At 48.9% G+C, this 20,738-nt stretch overlaps 1 protein-coding gene across 4 annotated transcripts in view; it reads left to right on the top strand.

The window, feature by feature from the left end:
• The window catches only part of PBX4 (PBX homeobox 4), a 35,533-nt gene extending 28,605 nt beyond the window's left edge, over positions 1 to 6,928 (top strand). Inside the window, exons 5-10 of one of the 4 annotated variants that reach the window (XR_013391724.1) lie at positions 448 to 583; positions 2,215 to 2,371; positions 3,979 to 4,085; positions 5,144 to 5,230; positions 5,818 to 5,991; positions 6,110 to 6,928. Coding sequence is in view for 2 of the 4 variants with exons in the window: in XM_028721155.2 (XP_028576988.1) it covers positions 448 to 583; positions 2,215 to 2,371; positions 3,979 to 4,085; positions 5,144 to 5,230; positions 6,110 to 6,202 (580 nt within the window). In the remaining 2 variants the exon portion in view is untranslated. The remainder of the gene's footprint in view (positions 1 to 447; positions 584 to 2,214; positions 2,372 to 3,978; positions 4,086 to 5,143; positions 5,231 to 5,817; positions 5,992 to 6,109) is intronic. The other 3 variants (XR_013391725.1, XM_028721155.2, XM_028721156.2) reach the window with 3 other exon arrangements.
• Positions 6,929 to 20,738: the final 13,810 nt, after the last annotated feature.

The following is a 20,738-nucleotide window of genomic DNA, read 5'->3' on the forward strand; positions in this document are numbered from 1 at the left end:
GAAAAAAATAAACTGGAATTGCGAGGGCCAGAGCCTAGGAACTTCTGTATGTAAAGGATGTGTTCGGCCACTGAGATATGGTTCCTTGTTCTTTGTGTATTCCTGCTCTGAAATGTATTATCTGTTATCTGAAAGTTTTGTGTCTTAAATTTCAGGAAAGTGTGCTTTAGATTTGGGGGGTAATCAGGGATTTAATCTGTCATATCACTTTGTATGTATTTTTAATTGTATTTAGAGCAGTCTACTTAATCTTGGCTGCCCTTTCAGTCCAGATATAGATATATACACACACACACCTCATGCCATGCTCACTCCGTCTTCCCATTTGGATAAAATCTTCCCACTGTGTGCTTTCCTGCAGCCCTCCTTGGCTCTTCCTTAAGCCCTTGGGCCAGCACACAGTGTGCTCTGACATCAGCTGCATGAATAATTTCAATGTGTTCCCAGGCGTAAGCGGCGGAACTTCAGCAAGCAGGCAACAGAAGTCTTGAATGAGTATTTTTATTCTCACCTGAGTAACCCTTACCCCAGTGAAGAAGCCAAAGAAGAACTAGCAAAGAAAGGAGGCATCACAGTCTCACAGGTGGGTGGTCCATCTCCAGTGAATGTGGTTGTCTGTTTTTCAAACATTTGTGTAGGCAGATGCTTGTTTCTGACCGTTGCATCCTGTAGACTTTAAAGAAAGGTTTTCAAAATTTTGCAGAATTTCATGTAAGTTTTCTTCTTTTTGAAAACGTTTAATCATTGTATAAAAGACTAAAACAACAGTTAAAAATTGTAAAAAACCATGGTCTAGATTCAAGTAACCCAGTGCACTACCAGAAGCCAGTGCAAGGGCTTTCTCTTGCCTCCCCACCCCTAAATCCACTCAGGGGTGGGGGGTGGGGTTGGGAGAACCTTGAACATGGTGCCAGGGAGGAAAGGGGAGATTGTTCCATCAGGGATGCATTTCTGCTTGCCAGATAGAACAGTCATGCTGGCACAATGTTGAGTTCCACCCTACATGGAATGTACCTATGAAGTGTAAATTCTATTTGTAAAGTAATATATTTAATTACCTAATATAAGTAATTAGTTTGATTTTTGTTTTCATTTAAAGAAATATCTGGTGTAAACACCGGAAACTTGATTTTGGAAGTCTTTTCTCTTGGTTTTAGGCTTTAATTCTTGATTAAATCATATTGATTTAAATCAATTCACTGTTGACAGAAGAAATCCTTAAAATCTCTTAGTGAGCAAAATAAAACTTTGGATTCCCTCTCAGTCGTTCTTACAGTATTACCAAATCCAGTTCTTTCAAGCCTTTTCTGTTTTCTTTTTTTACTTTAATCAAAAAGCAAACCTGACCAGGATGTTTTTATAGAGTCAGTCTTTGCCACTCAACCTTCTGTCCTTTGGAATTTTTCTGCTGGTCTGGCCGGCTATCCTGTAGTTTCACCATTTTGCAAAGCTTGGTAGCAGCATGCAGACTGAGTCAATCTCTGCTTGACATCCATCAGGTTTCAGGGTTGAAATTTTCAGGGTTGACCTATGCCAATCATTTGTCATTTCGGTTAGTAGGAAAGTTTTTCTTAAAAGATTTTATTAAGATTTTTCATAATACTTTACAATAAAAGAACAAACTAATCTAAACAAAAACAAAGAATCAAAAGAGAAAGAGAGGAAAATAATAATATAAAGTCTTCCTTCTTAGGTTGTTCTACCCAGAGAAAGGTGAGCCCTCCCAGCTCTCACCTGGGAGCTTTCCTTTCTTCTCCCACCCTGAGAGATCTTCCCTTCCCTGCCAGATATAAATGTATCAAATAAAATAAGTAAACTTGCCAAAGAGCTTGGCCGCCTCAGCTTTTAGCATCCGATTCCACAAAGGAATTGTATAAAACAGTGTTTCTCTACCTTGGGTCTCCAGCTGTTTTTGGACTACAACTTCCATCATCCCAAGCTAGCAGGACCAGTGCTCAGGGATGATGGGAATTGTAGTCCAAAAACAGCTGTAGATCCAAGGCTGGGAAACACTGGTATAAAGCACTATTTGTGCTGGTCCCAAAGTATTTGCAATTCTGCAGATGGACCAATGTCAGCAGCTGGTGTGTGCACCCAGAGACTGGAATTATGGCTTTATTTTGCACACTCTGGGAACAATCTTTGTCTCCTCTCTTCTGTTGATAGCTGCCTATACACTAATTTGTTCACACATTAACTTAGTTATTGTTGCAGGTCTCAAACTGGTTTGGTAACAAGAGAATCCGGTACAAGAAAAACATGGGGAAGTTCCAGGAGGAGGCTAACATTTATGCAGCCAAGACAGCGGTAGATGCAACCAATGTGGTGGCCCAGGGCAACCAGACAAGTTCTCCACCCACCCCAAATTCTGGTAAGTGCAGAAAGCCTGCCTCTGGAACAGGATTTCCCTGGACACCTGCTGGGGAAACATGTGTGCAGTTGGAAGAGCCTCTTCTGTGCTGTTCTGAAGTAAAGAAAAGCTACAGAAACGTGAATAGACCTCATTGGCCTTGTTTGGAAAGTTGTTTAGAACTGCAGTGCATGTCTAAATCCTTTGGTGTCCCCCCCCCAAAGTTTTGCCTTTTCCTGCCTTCCAAGAGCCATTCTGGTTGCTATATATTAAGTGCAACTTCTTGAATAGCAGTAAACTTCTGAGTGAACCAAGATGGACTGGAGCATTTCCAGTTCCCAATATGTTTTGATCCAGTTGTTCTTCAGGTTGTGTTACAAATAGAAAGCGCTAGAGAAAATACTTAACAAGCATTTCTGTTTCTTCTTTGACAAGCTTGATTGCCATCTAGACACAATAAGGCTTGTCAATGTATTTTTAGAGTTATTTTTGCTCACTGAAGAACAACTTGTTTGAAGCATCTTGGGAACTGGAATAGCTTCATGAAATCTTCGTACACCCACTGGGTTGTTTGAGTTGTTGTCTGCACATTGCTCTGTTTTACATTTAATTTCACTTCAGTTTTGTCCCTCATCATCCCAGTACTAATTTTCATGTCTTTCCCATGCCTGCCCCTGAATTGTAGCCAGTCTACCTTTCTGGATGAGACAGCCACATTTCTAGGTGGTCCTTCAAAGAAATAAATGGGAAAGCAATTATTTCTTCAGAACCACCATAAACATATAAGTGTCAGTTCACCAAGTCCAAGACCGTGTCACATTTTCTATCTAATAGTAAAGTTCATAAATTGTTAGTAGCACAAGCATATATATGAATCATGTTGTGGGTGTGTGGTATTTGTTAGGAGAACAGTGCGGAGGGAACTCTCCCTCCCTTCATTCTGTGGTTCCAATCTGAAATGGAAAGGATGCTTGGGCTGCCTGCTATATCTTTGTCCAAACAAGGTTAGTTTATGGGGAGAGGGTTCTCTACCACAGTTTGTGTAGGGAGATCTTTGTTTTTGCCAGTCAGGGTTTTGCGTGTTTGGTGGGCTGTTTCCATCTGTATGTGTGCAGTCACCCTTTTCTATCCCTGGGGATCTCACCTTTAACTACTATGATGGTGAGTACAGAAGGATGCTTTGAGCAGTGGCTACCAAGGAGATAAGCTGGGGCATATTCCATGGTGTATGCTTGGTTCATGGGAGGTAGTGGCCAGGCCTCTAGAGCCTCACCACTACAAGAGATTGTATCCTAGAACACACACATGCAGCTGTGCATTGGAAGGAGGGATCTTATGGGGAGGCATCTTTTTTAACACACACGAATCCCTGAAAAACTTCCAAGGAACCTCAGGATTCCCATGGACACCATTTGAAACCACTGCTTCAGAGTTAACAAGGGGATGGTGATGGACAAGGAAATGGGACTGTGAAACTATTCACTAAGCCCCCAAAGTGGAGCACTACAGAAAGTTAATCATGGGATCAGGTGCAAAACACAACAGCTCCTTGTGCTAATGTCTTGATAAAATTGCGCAAAAATGAGCAGGTGCAGACATACCATTAGGTAACTTCTTTTCCTCTTCAGGTTCCTCTGGGTCATTTAAAATGACAAATTCTGGAGATTCCTTTATAAACCTGCAATCACTCACTTCCTACCAGAACTCGCCAGTGGGAGCCAATGTGCAGTCACAGGTGGGTGTGCAGAGAAAACTGTGTGACAAATCCCCTGCGGTCTTCAGCAGGCAGACACTTACATCTAAGTGCTCAAAGCACCACATTTATGAATTACTGGATTTTAAGATCTCCTGGGAATTTTGCAATAAGATGGTCACCTGTAGAAGTGACTTAATAGGAGAAAGATTATTTCATAAAAAAATTTTTTGCTTCTTGGGCCAAGTCTATTTTTTCCAGTCTTTGCTAAGGCAAGGAAAGATTTGCTTGTTCTGTTCTAAGATGGAGTTGGCAACATGAGCTCCAATAGTGGGGCAGAAGGGGTTGGGTTGGGATTGGCCCATAGTATATGTAGGAATGTCATGCATGAGAGGGTAGGGATAGTCACACACACATTTGTACAGGAGGACTTGCATGTAAGGCTTAGAAAGACTTGAGCATAACTTTTTTTGTGCAGCGGAGTTGAAAAATACTTGAATATTTCATATGCCTGCTTTGGGACTATTGTATCTGAACAGAGGTGAAGCCAAACAGCTGCCAAGAAATGATGGTACTCTGTAACATCACCGGTAGCATGTGTGGCAGGAGAGTAACAGTACTTCCAGATAGTTCACTACTATAATTATACACACCCTGGGTTTAGAGCTCCTAATAAATTAGATTCGAGATTAAAAGGCAGCACTCATGTAATGCAAGTGTGAGGTACCTTGTGAGGCTGTGTCATACATTTCTAGAGCAGGGGCACTGGAGGACTTGAGTCCCGGGCCCAGAGTTTCATCCATCATCATTTTTTTTATCTGCCCAGTCTGAAAGCAGTCTCCATGCTCTGAGCATAGCACACAATTGTGTCACAGTGCTGGAGAGATGACATCTGCTGCAGAAGGTGGACACAAATAAAGTTAGAAACAGAGATTTAACTTGCAGCCATTGCCCCAGCTGGATATGGTAACATTTCAAGCATTCCATTGGAGGCCACATAAATGGCGTTGGGATGGTGGTGCTTTAGGTGGCGACTGAAGTATCTGCATAACTGTTTGAGCTATTTTATCTCTTTTGCCAAATTGGTTGTATTGTTACAGATGGATTCCTTACACCATGTCATACATCAGGCAGGAAGATATGACAGCATTGTGGGAAACCCTCTATATTCAACGCAGCGTATTGATGTAAGGAACTTCTGATTTTGAAAGTGAATATCTTAAGCTTCAGAAGTCTGACTGGGCAACGAAGGGTAATGTGCCCAGCTCTGCAGGTGTATTTAAAATAATACTGTACTTTGCTGAGACCTTAACCATGGTGTTGCTAACACCCTGCCACAATGCAGCACTGCTCCAAAGAGAAGGGGAAACAGGTAGCCTACTTCCAGTCCTTGTCCAGTCCTTGTCATTCAGGGGATCGAGGGGGGGGGGAACCTGCCCCTTTTTTATTTTATCCCGTTTCTGTGTCATTCATGGTACAGTGAAGACCAGGATCCCAAGTGGTTAGGGGATGGTCAGAGAGAGAAGATGGCTTACCTACCAAGCCAGATTGGCCCAGTGGATTAGAAGACCCACGTCCCCTCCCATTGGAAGAGAGAGCTGTCAGTTGGAGGAAGAGACTGCAAGCGACAGTGAACTCCACCCTTGGCCATGGATTGTTTCTGCTTGTGGGAATGGAAATGTGGGAGTGGCTGTCAGTGCACATAATGTTCCAACCTTTGCTCTGAATTCTGTTTGATAATACAGTCATAAGCAGTAAAATTTTATCCATTTAGGTAAGTTAGCTGGAGAAGTTGAGCAAGAGCAAAGGAATCCCATTTGGGGAACAGGAAAAGCCATGAAACAAATGCAGCGGAAGCAGCATTCACACAGTACTTTGCCTTCTGTGCTCCAGAAAGTGAACTGCAGTGTCAAGACTTCTGTTCTGAGGTTAAGTCTTATGGAACAAAGTATGTGTCTTGTACATGGCACAGTGATCTCCCACTGTGATGTGGGAAATCAGAATGGTTTAGGATGCAAGTAACACCTTGTGGACTTAACAACAAAATGCATTTATTCCCTCTTCAGGCTAATGGCAGCTGGCAGGATGCTACTACCCCTTCATCAATCACTTCACCTGCCGGAGATCCCGGAAGCATTAATTCAGATGCGTCTAATTAAATTTTTTAGGACCTGTTGAGGAGAGGAAAGAGGTCGTTAGTGTAACTTGTCAATGTTGGTCTTTTTTTGCCAATACTTTTGATTCTACAACTTGACACACACAGCTAATTACCTCAGACAAAAGAAAAAGAAAACCAATAGAAGATTGTGATTATATATGGACACCTCTCTACCTCTCGGCATGATGTGCTTGAGTCTTCTGGCTTCTGCCCTTTGGATTTTAAAGGAACTGGCTTCATTTACCAAACCAAATTCCTTTTTTAAAAAGAAATATCACTTTTATGCTTACAAGTCTAAAAGTGTTTCTCCAATGAACTTTGGAATTTGTCTCCATTTTTCCAATTTAAAAAAATAGCAACTGATTTTAATTTCTATGTGTTTTTATTATAAAAATTCTGTTCTAGATGCTAGTTACTAACAAATAGCCCCTCTTGTATTGTAATCGTATGCGTTCTCTGTATTGTAATTTTGTATAGGAAGGCTTTTTCTTTGAACTCATTAACCAGAACAGGCCATTGCTTTACCAAAATGATTGTTGGACTTTGCTCTCGCATAGAAATTTCGTCTTCTGTGTCACTCTCATGTAGTTCTAATTTAATGTCTTAGAGTAAACACAGACTTCCTTGTGAATAGATTTTTGTGCATTTAGAAAAATGTTAATAGCAAAGTCCACCACTTTCAGTTGAAATTTTATCAAAGAATAAACTTCCAAAGTCCTTTTTTTCCTTTCTGCCTCTTTCGAAGCCTTCCTTCATGTTTGTCAGCTAACAGCTTCCTGGCAGGTGGATGAAGAAAAGAAGGAAATATTTTGCCCTATAAACAAATATAGTTACCTATGAAGGTGCTTGGACAGATGAAGATACCGTTGTTCCTGTGTTATGACATATGGGCGAAGACAGAAGCAACATTTGGTAGAGCAGTAGAGCATTTGCTTCAAACCTCTCTTTCTTTTGGAAACTGAGCTCTCGGGGTGCTTGTGGGGAAATGATTCTGATTCTGTAGCAAAAGCTTACTGGATGGTGCTGTTTAGCTGGCACCCAGAAGCCTCCCCTATATCTGTAGCAGAATCCTGCATGTAACTTTATAAAGAGATGTTTTATGAATGTGATGAAAGCCTAGATAAACATCTCTGCGATGATTAAAAAAATCAAGAGCCAGTCTGCCTAAAACTAGTAATCATGGCTTTCTAGTTAGGCCAAAATGGGAAAACGTGGTTAATTAGGTAACTTCCTGGTTTAATCATGAGTCATACAAAGGCTCTCACTCAGTTTGCAGGTAAAAGGCTTGTTCATATCTCTACTTACTAAGCTGAGATATGATTGTCCAGACTGCAGACTATATATGACACCCATTTTTACCCTATGACCAGTCAGTCTTAAAAGAAGCATATGCTACCAGGGAGAGACTAAATTGTTATGTCTTCATGTGATGTTTTATTGTTACTGTTCATTGCGTTTCTTAAAAACCTTATGCTAAGGCAGCTTGCAGAAAATAATGCAAAATTTAAAATGCAGAAACAAGGAACAACGTAATAGTAAAAAAGCATCCATCCCATAAATGCCTATATCTCGGCACAGCAGCCAGCCAACAGTGCCAAACAGAAAGATAACACATAAAAGCCAACAGATACTGTCATGTTCCGTCAAATGCCTGGGACCAGAGAAAGGTCTTGTATCTGCACCCAAAAGTTGTTAACGCTGGTGCCAGGCAGCCTCACCATGGCAAGCGTTCCATAGAGTGCACCACCAAAAGAGCTCTTCTCCCTTGTCACCTCCCTGTGAGCATCTCTTAGGACACTCACGAGGCTCTTTCTTGGCTGACCACTGCAAAGCTACATGTAGGATCATATCTGGAGAGGTGCTCCAGCAAACATGGAGGGCCTGAGCCATGCAAGTTTCTCCCAAGTTAAAATCAGCACATTGAATTAGGCTTGGAAACATGTGCAGAGCTAGTGCAGCCAGACCAGAGCCAGGGTAACATGATCATACTATTTGGCCCCTGCATTCTGCACTAGCTCTGGTTTCTGAATTCTCCAGAGGCAGCTCCAGACATGGTGTATTGTAGAAGTTACTAGAGAGTAATCATTGAAATCCAGTTATCCTTAAGAGACTAACTGGACCACCAGCTGAAGCGTGTGGGATGCATTCTACATTGTGAAGCTGCCTGTAACAACGTTGGATTTAGGAGAACTCCCAAGCCATGAACATCTTTCTTTCAAGGTAGTGCAACCCCATCAGGAAGTGGCTGATGTTAAAGTATGTCTCTTGCCCCACCCCTGAAGTAGCTCCCTGCAAATGGGAGGGTGCTGAGTCTCAGCAAATGTATAGTCCTCAGCCTCAGAAGTTGAACTACCTGGACCAGTTGTCAATCACAAAGGTGCTTAAGGTGGAGCAGAAGCAAGATGGAATTCAGGTCACAGAATCATAGAATTGCAGAGTTGCAAGGGACCCAGGGGTCATCTCAGCTTTCCTCTAAGGAGCACAAAAAAGATACAAATTTGATTGGGATTGTACTTCAATTGCAACAAAATGTTTTTTTTCAGGGACTGGCTTTTTGTTTGCGTGCTCAATTAGAATCTTGGTCTCTTAAAATTTTCTTGAAAACTGGGTGTGGCAGAAAGCCTGTGTTTTCATCTTGTTAAAACATATTTGTTCTACGGGACTCTCTGATGTTCTGCATCTTGATATCCTCTACAGCCAGTGTGGTGTAGTGGTTAAGAGCGGTAGACTCCTAATCTGGTGAACTGGGTTTGCTTCCCCGCTCCTCCACCTGCAGCTGCTGGGTGACCTTGGGCCAGTCACACTTCTCTGAAGTCTCTCAGCCCCACTCACCTCACAGTGTTTGTTGTGGGGGAGGAAGGGGAAAGGAGAATGTTAGCCGCTTTGAGACTCCTTCGGGTAGTGATAAAGCGGGATATCAAATCCAAACTCCTCCTCCTCTTCTTCTTCGTATGTGATAGTTGTCATACAGGTCATGGTTACGTTTTAGGATTACATCTTTCAAGGCTAAGACCAGCAGAGATTCCTTCATCCATAGAATGTGTTGCAACTACACAGCCTCCAACAGGCCCCATGGACCAGATATATAGACTAGATGCATCTAGTCACTGATGCCAATCTATAGCTACTGGGACATGGAGATATGAAAATGTTTCTTTGCTGCATAAGCTTCTAATGAGAAACCAATGGGAAAAATGAAAATAGAATGAAGGAAATCTTAATTGTTTTCTGACCCTGAGTCCTATAAGTTTAAACTCTTAGGGTAGCTGTTTCTTTCTTTGTGTCATATTTAGTTTCTTATTATAAAGAGCTCTTTTAATACATCCTTCAAAATACAGAATGCACTGATGATTGATTAAAAAGATGCCCAAGAACAGCTGTGAATACAGCTCATATTGCAGTTGTGAAATTATTTTAAAATCAAGCACGAGTGTAAGCTGTGTGATCTGATATACTTGGAAACTGCCACCTTAATTTCAAGGAGGGGTTCTTAGCTAGCTGAAAGTGGATTTTCAATTGTGTAAAAGCCAGGATGTATTATTTAACACTGTGTTTGGCATTGTTTATAGAGACAGACAAGCAATATTTTAGAACTGAAAGTATTCCAATATTATAATTGCATTAACCCCTTTATACCTAGAAACCACCCAACACAACAGGACAACTTCAAAGCTATCCAAATCAACAAAATATATTGGTGACATGTTTCTAGATGAAATTTATGTAGAAAGTCCAGAGTCTATGTTCTGATACCACTTTCAGAAAAATGGCCTGGAGTACCAACTTCTGAGATTTCCAGACCATCCAAATTCACTATCCATGCAAAACTAGATTGGATTGGAGCACTAAATGATATAACTCTCACATAAACCATGTTCCAGGAAATTTATATTATTTACAGAAAAATGGCCCAGAAAGCTAACTTCCAAGCTATCAAAATGAACCCAATTGAAATCACATTGGACCAGATGGGAGTGATGTAGTAAGCCACAAAATCTACAGAAACCATAGTTCCAGTTACAGATAGGTAGCCGTGTTGGTCTGTGTAGTGATGTAGGGGTCTTGGCGTCCCACCGATACCTCTACATGTGGTAATGTTGCCCCCAGCCGCTGCCCCTCCCTCACCTGTCTCTGCTCTCCGGCCAGACCAGGTTTCTTGAGCAGGGTTGGCGGACACGCTACCTTTTCCAGAAACAGGACAAAATACAACCGGTAAGGCTGCCACCACTCCCTCTGTTCCCGGGGATCCAGAACCACAACCCAGGGAGAAGGCTGTGACCCGTTATCACTGGCTATCCCCAATCCACAAGTTATACTTACTGACTTGCAGACAGAAATTCTACGGTAGAGCGCAACCAAGCATAAGGCTAGGAATTAGCTATTCCCCCGGAAGGCACATAAAACCAAACAGGTTCTTTAAAAAATTTATTTTAAAAGGATAACAGAAAACATGTGTCAGGGACTGCCTCCAGGTCCCAGCTCACAGAGGACCAACGCTAGCCAGCGGTAATATACAAAAGTCTTTATTAAAGTACATTATCCATTTTCAAACCCTAGCGTGCGTCTCTACGTCTAGACCCTAGACCGGCGAAGCTCCGTCTGAGTCTCCGCCCCCTGTACACCAGCTTAAGACTCTAGCCTTACTCCACCTTTTCCGTCTCTCCTTCCGCCTCTGGGTCCAACCACCCCCCTGGGTCCCTTCCTTCCTGGACGCTTCGGAGGCGGACCCTTCGGACTCTTCCCCCTCCCTTCGGCGGGCTTTAGGACCTGGCTCCCTATCCGGGCTGCTCATTGCGCCACCCTCTTGTACATTTGAACTTGGCGCGTGCGCGCTGCCTCCGACCTTCCTTTTGACCGTTTCCTCGCTCTCTGATGCAGGCGTGGCTAACCCTGACTCATGTCCTTCCGCTGACGGAAAGCTGCCTGCTGCCGATGCCTGGGACTCCTCCCCTCTACTGCTCTCCGGTGGGGAAGCTGGTCCCGATTTCCAGCTGCTGCTCTCGGAGTCCCCTCTGGCCCCTCCTTCCTGAGGTGTTCCCTCTGGCAACCCCCTAGCTCTGACCACGGGAGCCCCTTTCTGTGAATCCTCCGATTCGCTGGAGAGACTTAGAGACCTCGGGCGGCTCTCATCGCTCACTTCCCCCTCGGATTCCTCCCCCTCGGTCTCTAATTCCTCCCTTTCCTGTCCCTCTGCTCCTGGGCCCCTGACATCCATCCCCCCCTCGAAGCCCCCCCTTCCCCCCTCCCCTCCTTCCGGTGTGGGTACTGGGTGCTCCGTCGTAGCGGGGGTGAGTGCCGGATACAGTTCGTCCCCCGTGTTGTACATCAAACCGGCTAGGTCCGGCTCGTTCTCCGTGCACTCGTTGACGTCGATCTCCTCTGCTTCCATGTCTCTGCCTCCGTGTTCGAACCCCACGTCCTCCCCCCACACGTCCATGTCCGTCTCGCCCCCGTTCCCCTCTGAGGGTGATGTCTGCCAAGGACCCCCCAGCCACTTCCTGCGCCACTGCTCCTCTGGTCGATCGTCCCACCAATAAGAGCGGTCTGAGGCAGACCCCGAGGGTGAGCCCTCCGGGGAGTGTGTGTCTGGTGCCGGTTCCTCGTCCGAGGCGAACCCCTGGAACGTGCTGGCTGAAAGTGGGTGTGAAGAGCCAGTCGTCGAAATACTCGGCTGGCATGGGCCTGTGTGGGAAGAGGGCATGAAATTCTTCCTTGAGCAGAGGCTCCTCCAAGGCATAGTCCGGCACCCAACTGTTGGCACTGGCCGGGGTACCCTCTCTGGCTAGGAGATATTCTACTCCCTCTTCCCCCCATCTCGAGTCTAAAATCTCTGTGACCTCGTTGATGTGCCCCCCTCTTGGCGACCCTCCCTTTCTGGGCCCTTCTCTGAGCGGGTCTGGCGCTGTGCCTGGCTCCTGAAATCTATGAGGTGCTTTGTAGGGCGTGAGCACCGATCTATGGAACACCGGATGCATTCTGGAACCCTCCGGAAGTGCTAACCGGAAGGCCACTGGATTGACCTGTGCCTGGACTTGGTAAGGCCCTAGCTGCTTATGTCCTAGCTGCTTCTTCGCTAACGATCTGGTCGGCACTGCTTGCGCTGCTAACCAGACCCAGTCTCCCACCTGTATGTCTTCCCCAACTCTTCTGTGTCTGTCAGCCTGCAGTTTGTATGCGTGCTTTGCTAGTTCTAACTGCCTCCTGAGCTGTTCGTGGACTTCCTGCAACTCCGACGCTAAGGCTTCCACTGCCTGTGGCTCCCCCTCCCCCACTCTCTCTAAACCCGGGAAGGTTCTGGGATGCCTCCCGTTGTTGGCGAAGAACGGCGTCACCCCTGTCGACACGTGCTTCGTATTGTTGTAAGCGAACTCTGCGAGAGGCAGGTAGTCTACCCATGTCGTAGGCTGCTGATTGGCGTAGCATCTCAGGTACTGCTGCATGATGGCGTTGACCCTCTCCGCTTGCCCGTTGGTCTGCGGGTGTCTCGCCGACGCTAGGTTGACCTTGACGTTCAGGATGCCCATCAGCTTCTGCCAGAAGTTCGAGATGAACTGTCGCCCCCGGTCGGAGAGAATAGACCGTGGCAGACCGTGGACTTTAAACATGTGGTCTATGAACAGTTTGGCGGTCTGTTCCACCGTGGCCACCTTCGCACACGGAATGAAGTGTGCCATTTTGGTAAACAGGTCCACCACCACTAGCACTGCTGTCTTTCCCCTCGAACTGGGCAGGTCCGTGACAAAGTCCAGGGCCACCCTCTCCCACGGTTCCGATGGTGTCTGCAGCGGTTCCAGCAGTCCCGCCGGCGGCTTGTGAACTGACTTGGCCCTCTGGCAGGTGTCGCATCTCGAGACGTAATCCGCTACTTCCCCCCGCATCTTGGGCCACCAAAAGTCTCTGGCCACTAATTCTACCGTCTTTTCTTTGCCAAAGTGCCCGGCGGTGGGAGCGTCGTGCAGCTGCTGCAGTACCCTTGCGCGGAGGTCGTCTCCCGGCACGTAGAGCGCTCCCTTGCGGATGAGTAACCCGTCTCTTATCTGGAACTCGTCGTCCTTCGCCGTGCCCTTGTGCACCTCCTCCATCTTGGCTCGTGCGAAGGGGTCCTCCTGCAGCGCTTGACGTACGGCGTCCAGGTCCACGGTTGCCGAAGCGCATGCCCACGCTTCCGGTGCGAAAATGTGCTTGGCCGCCGACGGTGCCGCCTTCTCGAGGTATTGCGGCTTTCTGGACAATGCATCCGCCATTACGTTGTTGTCGCCCGGGATGTACTCTATCTTGAAGTCGAAGTCCGCGAAGAACTCCGCCCATCTAATGTGCCTCTGGTTTAGGAACCTTGCCGTGCGCCAGTACTCTAGATTCTTGTGGTCCGTGCGGACCTGCACTGTGTGTCTGGCTCCGATAAGGAAGTGCCGCCATGCCTTGAACGCTGCATGGATGGCTAGCAACTCCCTGTCCCAGATGGTGTAATTCTGCTCCGACTTGCTGAGCTTCCTCGAGTAGAAGGCGCACGGCCTCCAGTCCCCCTGCTGGTCTTGTTGCAACAGGACGGCTCCCACGGCTCTGTCTGAGGCGTCTGTCTCCACCCTCATTGGTCTGCTGGGATTCACATGCAGCAGCTGCTCTTCGGACGCGAAGAGGCGCTTGAGTTTCTGAAAGGACTGCTCCGCTTGCTCCGTCCAGATGAATTTCTTCTTCTTGGAGCTGAGCGTGTCGGTGATGGCCGCCGTCTGCATAGCGAACCCCTTGATGAACTTGCGGTAAAAGTTGGCAAAGCCGACAAACCGCTGGACTTCCTTCCGATTGCGCGGGCTTTTCCAGTCCAATACTGAGCGAACCTTGGCGCTGTCCATGGCGAGCCCCTTGTCCGACAGTTTGTAGCCCAGGAAATCCACCTCCGTCATGTCGAACTGGCACTTCTCCAGCTTGGCGTACAGCCTGTGCTCCTTCAGTCTCTGCAGAACTTCCCTGACATCCCTCTCGTGTGCTTCTCGCGACTCAGAAAATATCAGGATGTCGTCCAGGAAGCATACGCACTTCTTGTAAAGGAGTCCCGCCAACACGTGATGCATGAAAGCTTGAAAACAGTGAGAGCCATTTTGTAATCCGAAGGGCATAACTCTGTATTCGTAGGTGCCCAGTGGCGTGAACATGGCCGTCTTCCACTCGTCGCCCTCCCGCATGCGAATCAGGTTGTACGCCCCTCGCAGATCCAACTTGGTAAAAACGCGTCCTTTCCTCACCGTCGCGAGCAGGTCGTCTATCTTGGGCATGGGGAAGGCCGAGGGCTTGGTTTTCGAGTTCAAAATTCTATAGTCCACCACCAGTCTTTTTTGGGGCGTATCCCGCTTCTTCACAAAGAATACTGGGCTGCCTCCCACCGCTTTCGACTCCCGGATGAACCCGCGCTTCAAATTGTGATCTATGAACTCCCTGAGTTCCTGCAGTTCATCCTCAGACATGGAATACAGTTTCCCGGTTGGCAGCGTCGCCCCCGGCAGGAGGTCACTCTTGCAGTCATAGGGTCTGTGCGGAGGTAGCTTGTCCGCCTCCTTCTCACAGAATACCTCCAAAAATTCCGCATACTTGAGAGGCACTGCTTGCAGCGTGCCCAAATGTAGCTGCGGGTCATCCTCTTCCCCTTCTGGGCTAGGTAGGATGCAATGTTCCGCACAGTAGGAGGAGCCAAAAGTCAGTTGGCGTTGGTACCAAGCCAATGCTGGGCTGTGCCTGTGCAGCCAACTCATGCCCAAAACTACGGGTGTGTCCGACAATTGGGTGACATTGAAGCTGATGACTTCCCGGTGATTCCCAATTTGCATCACCATAGGTGGTGTCTGCTGTACCACCTGCCCCCCCAGCAGTTCCCTGCCATCTACTGTGACCACCTTCAGGGGCAGCGTGGCTGGCAGTAGCGCTATGTTGTGTTGCTGAATAAACTCCAGTCCTATAAAGTCCGCATTACTGCCAGAGTCAATCGTAATAGGCACTTCTAAGGTGAGTCCATTGGGCAGCTGGAGCGATGCGGTGAGCTGCACCACTGGTTTGGGCGGGAGGGGGTCTGTGGGCTGCAAAATCTCTGGGGACTTCTTCATTGACTCGTCTGGCTGGGCCCCAGTGCCTCCGTTTCCAGCCAGACTCCGTCGTTTCCCTGCTGTGGTCCTCTCTGCTGAGTTGGTTCCATTACTGTCAATGAAGCTGCAGTGTGCTTGTGGAGCCTCTGGGGACACTCTTTCGCCATGTGCTGTCCACTGTCGCAGATATAGCACTTCCTGTTCCCTCTAGGCGGCTTCGTTTTGACTGCTCCCGGTGTTAAGGCTCTGGTTGCTGAGTGAGCCCTAGCACCGCCAATCTCCATCGGCTCTTCGCCCCCTCCCTGTGGAGGCGTGGACTGCGCACGCGCGACATCCCTGGGCAGGAGGGGGGGCCCTCTCGCTGGTGTGCGTCCCCAACGCCCTTCTTCTTTGCTCCATGGGCGTTCTTCCAGCCGCACACCCACCGTTAGCGCTCTTTCAACCACTTGCTGAGTGCTTTTGGGTCTCTCCCCCCTTGCGATCTCATCCTTGACCTGCGGCTTCAATCCCTCCCAAAAGAGGTCTCTAACAGGCGGAGAATCCTTATCCCAACCCAGGACGTTGACTAATGCAAAAAAGCGGGATTGAAACTGCCTTACGCTGGCTTTCCCTTGTCTTAGTCCAAATATGTCCTTCCGGGCAATGTCAATGTCAATGTTTGATAAAAAGCAGGAATCCATTGCTTTAATGAATGCCTCTGCGCTTCGGAGCGCTGGATCCTTATCTCTCCACAGATTGCGCAGCCATGCTTTCGCGTCCCCTTGCAAATGGGACAAGATAAACCCCACCTTCTCCTGCTCATCTCTAAAGTCTTTTTCCAGCAGTTTCAGCGCAAACTGTACGTCTGCTCGGAAATTGGGGTACTGCTGTAAATTCCCATCGAACTGAGATACAAGGCTGCCTCCTCTCTTCCCCAACCCAATCCCCTCGGATCTGGGTCCCGGTTGCCCCTGCTTCGCAAGCACTTCCAACCTGGCTTGGAGATCTCTGCAGGCAGCAGCCGCTTCGTCTTCTCTCTTCCTGGATGCGATTACCTCCGCGTTGAGTTGTGTCACCGCATTTTGCAAGGCAGCTATTTGCTGTTCGGTAGTCATTTCGCCTGACTCTTGTGAGCTCGCGAGGCACCAGTCTTCTTCCCACGCTGCGTATACTCACGCAGCGACTCCTTCGGTGAAGAAAACTGATGAAATCTGAGACGGAGCTTACTGTCAGGGACTGCCTCCAGGTCCCAGCTCACAGAGGACCAACGCTAGCCAGCGGTAATATACAAAAGTCTTTATTAAAGTACATTATCCATTTTCAAACCCTAGCGTGCGTCTCTACGTCTAGACCACTGTTTCCCAACCACTGTTCCGCGGCACACTAGTGTGCCGCGAGATGTTGCCTGGTGTGCCGCGGGAAAAATTAAAAAATTGAAAGATTTTATTTTTTTTTAAGTCAAATTTTCGATTGGGGCGCCGTCACTAGATGACCCCTGGGGTTCCCTCCCTCCCTCCCGCTCTGCGCCTCCCTCCTCCTCCTCCGGGGAGGCCCTTCCTGGCTCTCGGCCAAGGCTTGGCGGCTGCCACTCACTCACTTGCTCGCCCACCCGTCCCTTCATCCCTGCACCCGGCCTCTCCCCCTCTGTCCCCGGCGCGGGGGCTGCCGGGATCCGTAGTCCCCTCGCCCTTGGGCTCCGCACCCGTGCGGGGTGCGCGAACTACGTTTCCCAGTGTGGCCTGGCGGGCCGGGCGTTTTGTTTGAAGCGCTCTTCTCCCGGCCATGGAATGAGCGCAGCGGCGGCGGCCGGGCGGGCAGGGGCTCTTCCGCGCAGACCCCGCGCAGCCTGCCTGCGCCCCCCGGAGATCGGGTGGCAGGATGGAGCCCGGGGATCCCCGCGGAGGCGGAGCGGCGGAGGCGGAGGCTGCCCCCCAGGTAGGGCTGCGTCGGGGGTTTTTTTATTTTTGCAATGCTGCATCCGCGCCGGAGGGGACGCATCAGACCGCGGGGAGACCCCTTGGCGGGCGTGCAAGGCAATGCATGCGTGCAGGCGTTGCATGGAGTGCAGTGCAATGCAATGGCAACGCGGCGCCCTGCATGCATGCATGCAACTTCTACCGGCGCTCCGGACTTGGCAGGTGAGGGGGGTCCCCAGTGGGCGGCAGAGAGAGCCGGGAGGGCGAAGGGGAGCCGGGGGGAGCAGCGCTGCTCCCCGAGCCGAGCCCGGGGGGAAACTTCGGCGTCGTTGCACCGGGTGTTGGAAGCGGAGGCTGGCGGGGGCCCCTCACCTGCAAAACCTGGTCGCCTCTCATATATTTCGTGCATTGCATTCATCGCCCGCTTTCTCCTCCAAGAAGCTCCCGGGGGCGCGCGTGGTTCTCCCCGTGTTATCCTCGCAACAACAGCCCTGCGAGGTGGGTCAGGCGAGTGGCCCAAGGGAGCACCCAGGGATTGTCCTGGCCAGGTGGGGTGATTTGAACCCTGCTCTCTGCCCGGTCTTCGTCCTCATTTAGCCCTCACATGTGCATGACTGTGCATGACTGAGGTTTTCCCCCCTCGTCTTGGCTATGGTGTGAGTCTGTGCTGTTAATTAATGGGGTTCTGCCTTCGGAGAAGATGAGCCAGCCCTCAAGGAGGTGATTATGTAATTTGCTAGCAATTCATGTCCCTCCCGGCGTGACGCTGCGCGCTGACGTCACGGGGCTGTAATGGTGGTGTGCCTCGAGATTTTTTTCATGAAACAAGTGTGCCTTTGCCCAAAAAAGGTTGGGAAACACTGGTCTAGACCCTAGACCGGCGAAGCTCCGTCTGAGTCTCCGCCCCCTGTACACCAGCTTAAGACTCTAGCCTTACTCCACCTTTTCCGTCTCTCCTTCCGCCTCTGGGTCCTACCACCCCCCTGGGTCCCTTCCTTCCTGGACGCTTCAGAGGCGGACCCTTCGGACTCTTCCCCCTCCCTTCGGCGGGCTTTAGGACCTGGCTCCCTATCCGGGCTGCTCATTGCGCCACCCTCTTGTACATTTGAACTTGGCGCGCGCGCGCTGCCTCCGACCTTCCTTTTGACCGTTTCCTCGCTCTCTGATGCAGGCGTGGCTAACCCTGACTCATGTCCTTCCGCTGACGGAAAGCTGCCTGCTGCCGATGCCTGGGACTCCTCCCCTCTACTGCTCTCCGGTGGGGAAGCTGGTCCCGATTTCCAGCTGCTGCTCTCGGAGTCCCCTCTGGCCCCTCCTTCCTGAGGTGTTCCCTCTGGCAACCCCCTAGCTCTGACCACGGGAGCCCCTTTCTGTGAATCCTCCGATTCGCTGGAGAGACTTAGAGACCTCGGGCGGCTCTCATCGCTCACTTCCCCCTCGGATTCCTCCCCCTCAGTCTCTAATTCCTCCCTTTCCTGTCCCTCTGCTCCTGAGCCCCTGACAACATGCTAAATTAGCAGGCACCTCTTTTGAAGCTCACAGATATGGAAAATAAAAACGTTGCATAGTCTACTAACTTACATACTCACAATAGTCAAACACAAATAGGATAGTCAGAGTTCTTTCAAGAGTCCGCAAATTGAAGGCTTTCGTAGATCTCCATTTCAAAAGACGAAACGACGGCTATTAGGTGGAACAACAGCAGTCGGGCATCTTTGCGGTTTGCAGTAAGCAAAGGCAGAGAGCAACTTTACAAACAATTCCCTGATCCTTTATTCACAATTCGCACTTGGCGTCGTAACTCTCAAGCCAATCATAAGTCTTAATTAAGATTTAAACTCGCCAATGACCGGCTTGCTAGTCAATCAATCTACCCCTTGGCAGCTGGGTCAATTTAGAATGCAAAACCCAAATCAAAGAGTTTACTCCCTTCCGTGGAAACTATCCAGATCCCCATTCCCAAGCACTTCAAGGACAGATAACATCGTTGGGAGGGGGTGTTCACACCCTGAGACCCAGGTGTCAAGCATTTCATGAAATTAGGGCTTCCTTGATCCCCATAAACCTTTCACACCAAGGAGCCAGCTAGTCTGAGGTTAAAGGGACAGAACTTATTTCCTATGGTCCTTGTGGCTTGTTGGTTACCCACAAGGCCTCACTATCGTGGCTTGGCCAAAGAATGATTTCTAAACAGTACCAACTACACTACAGTCTGCCATAGTCAAAACAAAAAAAATTCCTTCCAGTAGCACCTTAAAGACCAACTAAGTAGACCAGTGTTTCCCAACCTTTTTTGGGCAAAGGCACACTTGTTTCATGAAAAAAATCTCGAGGCACACCACCATGCCAGATGGGGAAAAGTCACTTTTTACTTATGTAAAAAAAAAAAAAAAAAAATAGTAACAGCATAGAAGGTAATGGTTATCTCTTTGATGTCTGATGGGAGGGCATTCCACAGGGCGGGCGCCACTACCGAGAAGGCCCTCTGCCTGGTTCCCTGTAACCTCACTTTTCACAGTGAGGGAATTGCCAGAAGGCCCTTGGCACTGGATCTCAGTGTCTGGGCTGAACGATGGTGGCGGAGACGCTACTTCAGGTATACTGGACCGAAACCGCTTAGGGCTTTAAAGGTCAGCACCAACACTTTGAATTGTGCTCGGAAAGGTACTGGGAGCCAATGTAGGTCTTTCAAGACTGTCGTTACGTGGTCTCGGCGGCAGGTAGCAGCGCTCACAGCTTACGGACTGCACCGTGTAACAGGTGTCTGGCCCAGCAGCCTAAGGCGGACAAGCCACTGAAACAGGCATTCAGAATCCATTCATTTCATAAAACCTGCAGGGCTCAATCTCTGTGTTTGTGTATGTGTGTGTTTCTGTTTTGCCCAAGGGTCTGGGGGGTGGGAGAGAGCTCTTTAGCATGATGCTTTTAAAACAATTAAATTATCAACAAACAAACCTGATGATACGAATAGCAACGTCAGGTGCTACGGGGGGGGGGGGAGAAGGGGGCCTACTCAGAAGTAAATACTGCGTCCAGGCGCAATTAGCGCTGATTTAAGGTGCACCAAGACTGCCTAAAAACCTCACCAAAGATATGCAACAAAGCGCTTCGTTGCAGAGGGGAGAGTTTGTGCACCGTGGAGGCTGGAGGGCTTCTATTCTACATGCGGGGGTTGGGGGGGGTGAGGAAAATGTGCTCCGTGGTGGGGCGGGGAAGGCAAAGTTGCAAAAGCGCCCTGCTCCTTCTTCCGCGGAGGGAAACGCTCCTGCGGAGGCGAGAGGCAGCGAGGAGGCGACGAGGTGAGGCTTTTGTGAGGTAGGGAGAGGAAAGACGGGGGAGGGAACCCAAGGAGGATTTGCACGAGAGGGAATGAAGGGGAAACGCGCCTCCCACGTGGAGCACTTTCCCCCGGGAAATGCACGGGGTGGGGTCGTGGCTGATCCGTGCTGCGCGCTCGCGTCGTGCGGCCCAAAGTGCTGCAGGATCGCCAATGCAAGACCCCCTTTTAAAACCTCCCCCTCCCCCAGCTCTGGAAAAAAAGGGGGAAGGGGATGGCGTCGGCGTCGGGGTG

The sequence above is a fragment of the Podarcis muralis genome, chromosome 2, assembly GCF_964188315.1.
Source record: "Podarcis muralis chromosome 2, rPodMur119.hap1.1, whole genome shotgun sequence".
Lineage (NCBI taxonomy): Eukaryota > Metazoa > Chordata > Lepidosauria > Squamata > Lacertidae > Podarcis > Podarcis muralis.